The following is a 12423-nucleotide window of genomic DNA, read 5'->3' as shown; positions in this document are numbered from 1 at the left end:
CACTTTGATTCACTCTTTCATTCACGTCGATACACCAAATAAACATGGTCATATTTTAGGATGAAGTCTGAGCAGTGTGTCCTCAACAGTGGGAATGTTTACAAAACAAATGAATATTTGGAGAAAAAAAGTCTGAATATTTTAAGAAATTAAGTTAAAACAGAAAGTCAGATATTTTACCAACAGAAAGACGAGTCCGTTATTAATCATTTATTTTATTTTAGTGATTAAAGATGCATTCAGTACATTTTATTCATCATGAAGGAAATCAAACATGACACCAGAGGGAGACACCAGCTGTTTCTCAAAGTCAGGAACCCTTCAGCAGCTGGACCTCCAGGTCCGGCTAAGGACCGAGTCCCACCTAAGACCAGGTCCTTCAGCAGCTGGACCTCCAGGTCCGGCGAGGACCGAGTCCCACCGAAGACCAGGTCCTTCTAAAGGTCCTGACATACCAGGCCGGGCCCGATGTGTCAGTGTGTCAGGACCTTGACAGGAGAGGGTTATAGCAGTAACTGCTATAACCCTCTCAGAATCTTTGGTTAGCATTCCACCAATCAGATGGGTCATTGAGTTCCGACTGCCCTGTCTCCGACTGAGCATGTCAGGTCGGCCAAAATGAAGGCCGACGGCTCCTCCGACGGATGACAGCACGGAACACCGAACAGACTTGAGTCACCGACCTCGCCAGACTGTCCCACGGCCAGTTATCAAGTTGACCAATCACAGTCACACAGGACCAGTGGACCAGTCGGCTATAAGCCTCTCAAAATCTTTGTCCGTCGAAGGATCCTCCCAATCCCACGAGGACCGAGTCCTTCTACAGGCAGCTACTCACCGGGCCGATACCGAGTCCTTCTACAGGCAGCTACTCACCGGGCCGATACCGAGTCCTTCTACAGGCAGCTACTCACCGGGCCGATACCGAGTCCTCTTACAGGCAGCTACTCGGCCCGGTGAGTAGCTGCCTTAAGGATGCATGTGTGTATGCTCCGCACTGCTAAAGTACCCACAATCCTTTGCATGCAGCTTTGCCGGCTCTTTCAAAATTAAAAAATGTCTACAAGCGGAGTCGGAGCGGCATCGACGACCGTGCAATATGCATTAAAATGTAAGTATGTTTTAGTGTTTAACGTTACCGCACGTTTGTTAAAACAGCAGTTAAGGCTGATTTATGCTTCTGTGTCGAATCAACGGCGTTCCCCCGCAGACCCCTCTGCGTCCTGAGTGACTGTGATTGGTCAACTGGTCCTGTGTGTTGATAGTCAGTGTTTCCAGCAGCTACTGTGGGGAGTAGCAACATGCTAGTTCACTGACATCAGCTTTGTAAATAAACTCAGACATATTTTGGTTCCACTGACGGGGTTATCTGTTAGTAAAGGGTCTATATGTCAGTAACGTTTGGAAATCAGCACTTCTCCAGCAAGCAGTACTTTGTGGGCAGCTGTGCTAAAGTTAGCATGCTAACATAACATAAACTGGCTGGCAGACACCCGCAGATAACCTCAGACTGATCACCCCCTAGCGTTATGGCGGTGAAATGCACCGCGATGCAAAGCAACCCCAACACAGAACTCAGACAGGGTCAGGACTACCTGGAGGACCCGTCCTGCCGAGGAAGGATCCTCAACTTTGAGAAACTTTTTCAGACTTTAAAAGTAACGGACGAAGTTTCCGGGTCTGAGAATTGAAGCCAAAGTTGAAGCTCCTTAAAGCTGTATTCTCTCTAACGTCCTGCAGGGGGAGACTCCTTAAAGCTGTATTCTCTCTAACTTCCAGCAGGAAAACTTCAAAAACACATTCCGTAAACATGGCACCAGGGGGCGTGGTTATCATGTGACTTGTTCGTCATGGGCGTGGTTATCATGTGACTTGTTCGTCACGGCTACCAGAGGCGTGGTCAATTTGGGATTACATTCACACAACAATAAATAAATAAATATAGAAATAAGACACAACAATAATTAATTACACATCGACGGGTGAATAAAATAATTCATAACAAAGGTTTTCATGGCGAGGTGAAAGAATGGCACATTACTATTGCATTGTGGGTAAATATAGAGTTTTAGCTGCTATACAGTGAGCGGTTACAGTACTAGCATTCATGCTATTTTACATTTCAGACAGGAAACCGTTTGCATCAGTCAGGTGAAGTGTACAACAGGAAACAGTTTGCATCACCAACAGGAAACAGAAAGTGTAAGTGTCTCTGATGTAAAACCCATCAGCCAATCAGCTGTGGAGTTCCTCAGGGAAGCTGTCCAGGCCCGTTGTTATATGCTGTGTTTGGAAATGAATTACCTTTGACCCTAAAACCAGGCAGAAGTCAGCATGTACGCTGATGATAAAACAGTATTCCTGGCAGAAACTGATGAACTTTCAAATGTCTTAAATCAGGAATTGCAGTCGGTGGTTGAATTAGGAACTAATAACGAACTGGTTCTTAAAGTCTCTGAAACAGAAAGCTGAAAGAGAGAAATGTTCAGGAAAGAGCCAGATAAATTAAAGCTGTTAACATTAACATTAAGGTATGAATAATAGATAGTAAAGCCAGACGCTCTTTGAGATTTTGATGCAAACTGTTTACTGAATGCTTCATAAAGCTGCTGTCTCTCTGTCCCACAATCAGGGTTAAATATACCTGAGCCAACCAATCAGATGTCAGGTGTGTGTGTGTGGGGGCGGGGCTTGTTTAAGTAGGAAGTAAAAGCAGCAGCAGGTGAAGTTTGGTAGATCCTGGATCACACCTGATACACGTGTCGGCTTCGCCAGCTTCAACAGACGTTAGTGTGTCTGTGTGTGTGTGTGTGTGTGTGTGTGTGTGTCTGTATGTGTGCGTGTGTGTGTGTGTGTGTCTGTCTGTGTGTGCGCGTGTTTCTCTGTGTGTGTCTGTGTGTGTGTGTGTGTGTGTGTGTGTGTGTGTGTGTGTCTTTCTGTCTGTGTGTAGTTTGTCGTTTTAAATGTGACTGAAAATGGCGTCATGAAGCTTATCTAATCTATCAAACTAATGCTAACAGCTCTGAAGCCCCGCCCCCGGTCAGACAGACAGGTCTGTCTGTCTGTGTGTGTGTGTGTGTGTGTGTTTCTGTGTGTATCTGTGTGTGTCTGTGTGTGAGTGTGTGTGTGTGTGTGGGTGTCTGTGTGTGTGTGTGTGTGTCTGTGTGTGTGTGTATATGTGTCTGTGTGGGTATCTGTGTGTGTGTGTGTGTGTGTGTGTGTGTCTGTGTGTGTGTGTGTGTGTGTGTGTGTGGGTGTCTGTGTGTGTGTGTGTGTGTGTGTGTGTGTAGATCTACAGTTCCTTTATTGTCCACTGGGTGTCGCTGAAAACACTCAACAGTTGGTTGATTAGTCTGGACTACAAGTCCCAGAATGCAGCAGGTTCTTCTGGGTTTAGTCCTGAAAGAGAGACAGAAGATTATAAGTTATCTAGCTCAGAGGGTCTCAAACTGTGTGTGCACTCTGTGAAATATTTCTTCAGTAACCTCTTTAACAACAGAAACTATTTAGAGAAACACGGCTCTGAACGTCTAAATCTTTGTCCCGTTTTAGTCCGTTATTTATGAGATGGCGTTACGCTTTGGCTACAGTGAACGAGTAACGTATGCTGACCGTTAGCGGAGCGTACGCTGACCGTACGCTAACCGTTAGTGGAGCGTATGCTGACCGTGACCGTACGCTGACCGTTAGCGTATGCTGACCGTTAGCGTATGCTGACCGTTAGCGTATGCTGACCGTCAGTGTACGCTGACCGTTAGTGGAGCGTATGCTGACCGTTAGCGTACGCTGACCGTTAGCGGAGCGTATGCTGACCGTTAGTGGAGCGTATGCTGACCGTTAGTGGAGCGTACGCTGACCGTTAGCGGAGCGTATGCTGACCGTTAGCGGAGCGTACGCTGACCGTTAGTGGAGCGTACGCTGACCGTTAGCGGAGCGTATGCTGACCGTTAGCGGAGCGTACGCTGACCGTTAGCGGAGCGTACGCTGACCGTTAGTGGAGCGTACGCTGACCGTTAGCGTACGCTGACCGTTAGTGGAGCGTATGCTGACCGTTAGCGTACGCTGACCGTTAGCGGAGCGTATGCTGACCGCTAGCGAAGCGTACGTATCTTTGCAGCGCCACACGGCGAAGGATTGTGTGAGTCACAGCGAGACGCTGAGCTTTTCTTTGGGATTGTTATTTCTTCCGTTTTTGGAGCTCACTGACAGACATTAAGTCGTTTCCTGTTTATCGGTAGTTTAATTTAAAAGAAATTTAGACACTTTATGATCCATTTCTGTGTGAAAGAGCCGCACACACCTCTCGTAAAAACTATAAATAGAAGACAATGTAGTCGGCCCGTTATGATGCTCCCACGTCTCCATGGTTACATTGTAATTACATTATAATTACATTATAATTACAGACATCTGTTTAATGAATCCTGAAGAAAGAATTTTCCAAAACAAAACCAAATCAACAGAAGAGAAAACTTTTTGCTTTTGTTTGGGTCACATTTGGATTCATTCAGGCGAGTACAAAGTTTAACTTTTTATCTCTCGACTCCATTTTCTTCTCAGGGAGAAGCTAAGCTAAGCTAAGCTAGCCAGGTGAACTTCATGCCAATTAGCATAGCACAGCAACCTGTAATTCATACAGGCGGACAGCAGTGGGTGCTGAATCATGCTAATGCAGCATGTTAACATAGCATATTAGCATAGCATGTTAGCATAGCATGTTAGCATATCATTAATGGTCTTAATGTTCAGTGAGTGATCAAAAGGCTCTCACAACAATCTTTTAATCCGATCATTTAGTCAAATTCATGGTAAATAAATACCCAGAATCCTCTCTGTCTGCTGGGGTTCCTCCCAAACATTTACCCAGAATTATTTCTATGTTTCGTCCCCGATGGTTAGAAGAGATAAAACTACTGAGTATTAAATCATATTATTATATCAGGCTATACCTGCACCAAGTGTTTTTATCTCCAGAGCAGGGGGAATGAGAGGGGGAAACACCAGAGCAGGGGGAATGAGAGGGGGAAACACCAGAGCAGGGGGAATGAGAGGGGGGAATGTCAGAGCAGGGGGAATGAGAGGGGGAAACACCAGAGCAGGGGGAATGAGAGGGGGGAATGTCAGAGCAGGGGGAATGAGAGGGGGAAACACCAGAGCAGGGGGAATGAGAGGGGGGAACGCCAGAGCAGGGGGAATGAGAGGGGGAAACACCAGAGCAGGGGGAATGAGAGGGGGGAACGCCAGAGCAGGGGGAATGAGAGGGGGAAACACCAGAGCAGGGGGAATGAGAGGGGGAAACACCAGAGCAGGGGGAATGAGAGGGGGAAACGCCAGAGCAGGTGGAATGAGAGGGGGAAACGCCAGAGCAGGGGGAATGAGAGGAGGAGACACCAGAGCAGGGGGAATGAGAGGAGGAGAAGCCAGAGCAGGTGGAATGAGAGGAGGAGACGTCAGAGCAGGTGGAATGAGAGGGGGAAACGCCAGAGCAGGGGGAATGAGAGGAGGAGACACCAGAGCAGGGGGAATGAGAGGAGGAGAAGCCAGAGCAGGTGGAATGAGAGGGGGAAACGCCAGAGCAGGTGGAATGAGAGGGGGAAACGCCAGAGCAGGGGGAATGAGAGGAGGAGACACCAGAGCAGGGGGAATGAGAGGAGGAGAAGCCAGAGCAGGGGGAATGAGAGGAGGAGACGTCAGAGCAGGGGGAATGAGAGGAGGAGACACCAGAGCAGGGGGAATGAGAGGAGGAGACGTCAGAGCAGGTGGAATGAGAGGGGGAAACACCAGAGCAGGGGGAATGAGAGGAGGAGATGTCAGAGCAGGGGGAATGAGAGGGGGTAACGTCAGAGCAGGGGGAATGAGAGGGGGACGTAGCAGGAGATGTCCCTTTTTAAACCAATCGTAGCTGTGGAGATGCAGCCTGAGAGAAGTGTAGGTTTGAACTTCTGTCCGTTGCTGCGTCCCTTCTCACCAAAACTGTTGTTGAACTTCAGGTTCCTGAACACGAACGTTGGTGTGAAACATGCAATCACGACGTCATGAACTCGCCATGCACCAGCCAGCCAATCAGCATGCAGCACGGACTCCGCCTGTTACCTGTGATGTCACTAATCGATCACATGATCAGGAGACACTTCGGTTTCTTTATGGACAACGACTCGTGTGACCGACAGCTCCGGATGCTGCCGCCGCGCCTCGCTGAGCGCCGCTGCCAGAGCCTTTAACACAGACACCCAGAGGGGCGGGGTTAGAGCCAGGGGGCGGGGTTAAAGCCAGGGGGCGGGATCAGAATTGGGGGTGGGGTTAAAGCCAGGGGCGGGGTCAGGGGCGGGGTTAAAGCCAGGGGGCGGGGTTAGAGTCAGAGCCTTCAACACAGACACCAACCAGAGGGGAGTCAGAGCCCACGGGGGTGTCAGAACAGCGCGGGGGTTGCCAATGATTCCCCGAATCAATTTGATCACATTTCTGATTCCATATCAATCAGGTGATCCAGCAGCTTTCCAGTTCATCTTGGAGGTAAAAGCGCACAAAGCGCCAAAAAAACCTTCGGGGTAGAGTTTGGTTTCCTAAGTCAATTCAGCTCAGATTCCCGAGTCGTGAGGAGATGGAGGTCCTGCTGATTGGGTAACACCGCTGACACACAAAACTAAACTTCATTTCTAATTCATCACATACATACAGTACAATGTAGTGACACTAAATTCTGCATTTTAACCCATCATCAGTGGACAGCTATACATACAGCATCCGGGACAGTGCAGTGTCTTTGACGTGTGGCCGGAGGAGCCTGGGATTGAACCGCACCAAACGCCAAACGCCAAACGCCTGACCAGAGAAAACTCAAAGCCTGTTGCACACTGTTCAAAGGAAACATGTCGTTCAACCAGAAAACCGCAGCAAAACGGTGCACACTGTTTTGAAAGTGCCCCAGGTCAGCTGATCTGTTCTACAGGTGTGGGGAGGCGTGGCCTGTCATATTGGGCGTGGTCTGTCATAATGGGCGTGGTCCGTCATAATGGGCGTGGTCTGTCATAATAGGCGTGGTCTTTGATTCTTCCTGGTTTATATTTATGCATTTTAAAGGGAGGATGTTGTAAAACTAAAACGTTGTTGGGTTATTCATTCAGTCTCATTACGTCGGATTGTTTTCACTCTGACAGATCTTCCTCCTGCTGTGTTTAAAGTCTCGGAACCGTCTCAGGTGTTTCAGGTAATCTCTCTGATTGGACGTCTCCAGGACCGTGTGGGTGTGTCTGATTGGACGTCTCCAGGACCGTGTGGGTGTGTCTGATTGGACGTCTCCAGGACCGTGTGGGTGTGTCTGATTGGACGTCTCCAGGACCGTGTGGGTGTGTCTGATTGGACGTCTCCAGGACCGTGTGGGTGTGTCTGATTGGACGTCTCCAGGACCGTGTGGGTGTGTCTGATTGGACGTCTGTACAGCAGCGATACCACAGACCAAGCAGTCGGCCGTTCCAAACAGGAACATTGTGCCTACCCTAACCCAGGTTCATCAACATCTGTTCCTTTAAATTCTGTTTCTGTGTTTACTCGTCTTTACTACGGTCGATAATAATGAAGTTTATCAAAAGTCACCTGGTCATGGTCAATTTCTGTGTCTCCAGAAATCACAATTCTTTTCTCGATTCTGGTTTCTGAAATTCCTCCTTTCACTGTCTGCAGAGAGAGAGAAAGAGAGAGAGAGAGAGAGAGAGAGAGAGAGAGAGAGAGAGAGAGAGAGAGAGACAATCAGACATCTTTCCTCTGATCCTCAGAACAGTCCTCTGTCTCTGGGAGACCATGGTGGATTCTGTTAGCATGTTAGCATGTTACCTTGGTGATGTGCGTGGTGGTCGTGGTGTTGGAGGTTTCTGCGGTGAAGATCTGAGAACTGAGCAGCAAACCTGCCGGAGGATCAGAGTCCACCTGAAACACACACCTGTCTGTTAGTAAACACACACCTGTCTGTTAGTAAACACACACCTGTCTGTGTGTAAACACACACCTGTCTGTTAGTAAACACACACCTGTCTGTTAGTAAACACACACCTGTCTGTCTGCACTAACTGTATATCGACTCTTTACCACATTTCAACATTTTATATAGCATGTCATTTCATATTTTGCCTCATTGACTCTTTCTATATTTACTCATGCATTTTGTGTTATTACTGACCTCCATCTCTACCTAGACCACTATTGGTATGAACTATATACGGACTCTTCAATACATCTCAGCATTATTATAGACTTTCTATTCATGTATATTGGGTTGTTATTACCTTATTCACCCTTTCTATTGCCTACCTAAACAAGAGAGGCTTACCCCTGGAGCTTCGTATGTGAGAGTCTTCCTCATCACTGGAACCTCCTGACGGAAACACAGGGAGACATTTACACATTCATCAACATTCATATTTACAGTCTGGTTCTGATTCTGACATTATGGTCTGTCTCTACTATCAGAGACATTTCTGCCGAAAACAACAAACGAATGTCTGGAGCCGCAAAACTGATTGTAGTCGTCCATTTTGGGGATTTGATCCAGTTCTGAAATATATTACTTTTGGTTTTTTTGCTAACTTCTCACCGCAGATCGAACACGCCGGCCGGCCAGCGGCGTTGGAAGCAAACACATCATACATACATACACAGAAATCTGTTTATTCACCATTAAATTTCCTGTTTTCCTCCCATACTTTTCTTTTTGTTGGAATAACATGGAACATGGAATCCGTTGCTAGGCTACCCTCTGAGAAATGAATCCGTTGCTAGGCTACCCTCTGAGAAATGAATCCGTTGCTAGGCTACCCTCTGAGAAATTAATCCGTTAAATAACTGAAAAAGTTATTATCATCATTAGTCACGTGACCAAATACATCTTTATATAAAGTCTAGGGGAAGGTTTGGGGCAGTTTGGGGCAGATTGGGGCAGTTTGGGACAGTATGGAGCAGTTTGGGGCAGTATGGAGCAGTTTGGGGCAGTATGGAGCAGATTGGGGCAGTTTGGGGCAGTATGGGTCAGTATGGGGCAGTTTCGGGCAGTATGGAGCAGTTTGGGGCAGTATGGAGCAGTATGGGGCAGTTTGGGGCAGTATGGGGCAGTTTGGGGCAGTATGGAGCAGTTAGGGGCAGTTTGGGGCAGTATGGAGCAGTTTGGGGCAGTTTGGGGCAGTATGGGGCAGTATGGGGCAGTTTGGGGCAGTGTGGGGCAGTTTGGGGCAGTATGGGGCAGTATGGGGCAGTTTGGGGCAGTGTGGGGCAGTTTGGGGCAGTGTGGGGCAGTATGGGGTAGTATGGAGCAGTTTAGGGCAGTTTGGGGCAGTGTGGGGCAGTTTGGGGCGATGTTACCTCCCGCAGAGGATCTGAACCGTCATCGCTGTGGTCAGATGGCTGCGTCTGATTGGCTGAGCGCTGGGAGGCGGGACGGGGCAGAGAAGGAGGGGGGGAGTTCTCCCTGAAGCTCCACCCCCCCTCGTCCTCCTCGGAATCGCTGGAGCTGTGGTCGTCATGGAAACCCAGAACAGAGCGGCTCCGGGTGCAGCTATTAGCCTCACCGTGGCTAACTGCAGAGTTAGCATTAGCATCATTAGCCTGTCTGACGGCGGCCTCCACGGCGTCTTCTACCGCTGCCTGCGCTAACACGCTGATAGCATCTTCGCTAGCATTGCTACCATCATCACTAGCATCATCGCTAGCATCATCGCTATCGCTCGCCTCGTGTTTACACGCTGCGCTGTTATCACCAGCATGAGGCATGCAGAGCCCTGGTGGGGGGGGCGGGGGGGTGATGGGCGGTGGGAACATGAGACTTCCTGTTTCTACCTGAGGCTGTCCCGGGTCACACGGCTCCGTCAACAGGAAGAGCGTCTCCGTCTCCGACGTCTGAAACAGGAAGTGGAAAAAATACAAATCAGTTGTGTGAGGGGGCGGGGCTACAGCTCAGTGACCAATCATCCCAGGAACGGAGTGTAGACTGTAAAAATAAAACTTAACTGTCACGTAAAAACAAATAGTTTTGTTGAAGATAGTCGATTGAGACATAAACTCAGGAAATGTTGACTGAGAGAAGTCGGCTCATTTCCTCTGATGGCGTTTATCCACCACACGGTACCGGCTCGACCAGTCCCTGGTACCGGCTCGCCTCGACCAGTCCCTGGTACCGGCTCGACCAGTCCCTGGTACCGGCTCGACCAGTCCCTGGTACCAGCTCGACCAGTCCCTGGTACCGGCTCGCCTCGACCAGTCCCTGGTACCGGCTCGCCTCGACCAGTCCCTGGTACCGGCTCGACCAGTCCCTGGTACCGGCTGGGCTCGACCAGTCCCTGGTACCAGCTCGACCAGTCCCTGGTACCGGCTCGCCTCGACCAGTCCCTGGTACCGGCTGGGCTCGACCAGTCCTGGTACCAGCTTGGCTCGCCTCGACCAGTCCCTGGTACCGGCTCGCCTCGACCAGTCCCTGGTACCGGCTGGGCTCGACCAGTCCTGGTACCAGCTTGGCTCGCCTCGACCAGTCCCTGGTACCGGCTGGGCTTGACCAGTCCCTGGTACTGGCTGGGCTGGACCAGTCCTGGTACCAGCTTGGCTCGCCTCGAGTCCCTGGTACCGGCCAACAGGTACTTTATTTAGTACCACCTCCGTCGAGGTTCCCAGCAAGCTGAGGCGATACCAAAAGGTGACGTGAAAACCTGCAGACTCCTGATTGGTCGGAGAGAATCGGAGGGGTCCTGAACAAACCCGCCATTTTAAAATAGTTTAGCCAGCGGTGATTTGTTTGTTGCCTCCAGCTTCTTTAGAAACTAGATGTGTCTTCTGACAAACAGCCTCATGATGAGAATCTCACACACACACACACACACACACACACACACACACACACACACACACACACACCTTCAATGTTCTGGGTGTGTGTCGCGTGAGGTGGTACTAAAGGGTTAGGGCACCGCGGCCGAGCCAAGTCGAGCCAAGCAGAGCTAGTACTAGCAGTGGGTAAGCGCTAGAGATGCACCGATAGAGCGGCCGGTGACCAGAATTGGCCGGTTTTCACGTGCTCGGCCATGACCGGCGACCAGCAGGTCAGTCTGACATATGGTGATGTCATGCTGGTCAACGCTCCAATTAACTGACAACATAAGTTATACCAGTTACAGTTCTCAAGGACGCACACACACACGGACGCCACAGCACGGACGCCACAGCATGCTCTCTTTCTCCTTTCTCTCAACTTCTCCTCCGTGTGTCGGCGCTATTCTCCACATGTAGGAACCTGGTGAATTAACCTGCAACATGTCAGCTGTTTGGGAATTCTTCAGCGTGTGTGCAGAAGATAACAAGTTTACAATATGCAACACCTGCAAGGAGAAAGTAGGGCGTGGAGGGACGACACCAAAAACCTAAATCACATTTCTTTAGTTGATATTGATGTGAAAAGAAGGAAATGGTTCTAACATTGCTCTTTAGATGTGTGTGAATGTCCCACACCAGGAGTAATTTATATAGTTCTATTTTATAGTGATCCATTATCTGTTCAACACATGTTCTATTAAAGAAAAGATAGAAAATACATATGTGTGTGAGCTGTAAAGTGGTTAGAAAACATGAAATCAGAATCAGCTAAAATCGGTATCAGCTGGTCTAACTCAAAGAAAATGAGAAATTGGAATTGGTGCATCTCTAGTAAGCACCAATAGACTTCTATAGGAACAGACTTCTTTTTGAAGCCAGTGGAGTCTCCCCCTGCTGGACGTTAGAGAGAATACAGCTTTAAGGAGTCTCCCCCTGCTGGAAGTTAGAGAGAATACAGCTTTAAGGAGTCTCCCCCTGCTGGACGTTAGAGAGAATACAGCTTTAAGGAGATTCAGCTTCACTTCTCAGACCCAGAAGCTTTATCCGTTATTTTTATTGACAATCTGTGGCTTTAAAGCTGCGAGGCTTTAAAACAGAAACAGAAACAGACAGCTACCTTCAGCAGATTGTGTTCTCTGAAGGTTTGTTGTTCCCTGGCCGAGTTCAGCAGAGCAGTCAGCTCAGGAGACATTTCATCAAACGTGGGTTTAGGCTGCACACACACACACACACACACACACACACACACACACACACACACACACACACACACACACACAGACACACACACACACACACACACACACACACAGACACACAGACACACACACACACACACACACACACACACACACACACACAGACACACACACACACACACACAGACACACACACAGACACACACAGACACACACACACACACACACACAGACACACACACACACACACACACACACACAGACACACACACACACACACACACAGACACAAAGGTTAGAACGACAGGGAAACTACAGATCTTTGAGTCACAGCCACATTTCAGATTTTTTTTGCAGCAATTAAAGTGATGTGAAATAA

At 48.9% G+C, this 12423-nt stretch overlaps 1 protein-coding gene across 4 annotated transcripts in view; it reads right to left on the bottom strand.

Moving 5' to 3' along the window:
* Positions 1-2199: 2199 nt before the first annotated feature.
* Positions 2200-12423, bottom strand: part of LOC116062283 (band 4.1-like protein 3) — a 40874-nt gene continuing 30650 nt past the window's right edge. For all 4 annotated transcript variants that reach the window (XM_035998173.1, XM_035998171.1, XM_035998172.1 and 1 more), the window contains 7 exons: positions 11963-12058; positions 9823-9882; positions 8324-8368; positions 7831-7923; positions 7594-7674; positions 6094-6215; positions 2200-3399 (listed from right to left, as the gene is read on the bottom strand). In XM_035998173.1, coding sequence (XP_035854066.1) covers positions 6105-6215; positions 7594-7674; positions 7831-7923; positions 8324-8368; positions 9823-9882; positions 11963-12058 — 486 coding nt within the window. In that variant the 3' untranslated portion in view covers positions 2200-3399; positions 6094-6104. The remainder of the gene's footprint in view (positions 3400-6093; positions 6216-7593; positions 7675-7830; positions 7924-8323; positions 8369-9822; positions 9883-11962; positions 12059-12423) is intronic.

This window comes from Sander lucioperca, chromosome 23 (genome assembly GCF_008315115.2).
Source record: "Sander lucioperca isolate FBNREF2018 chromosome 23, SLUC_FBN_1.2, whole genome shotgun sequence".
NCBI classification, from domain to species: Eukaryota; Metazoa; Chordata; class Actinopteri; order Perciformes; family Percidae; genus Sander; species Sander lucioperca.
This window is presented reverse-complemented; position numbering and strand designations above follow the sequence as displayed.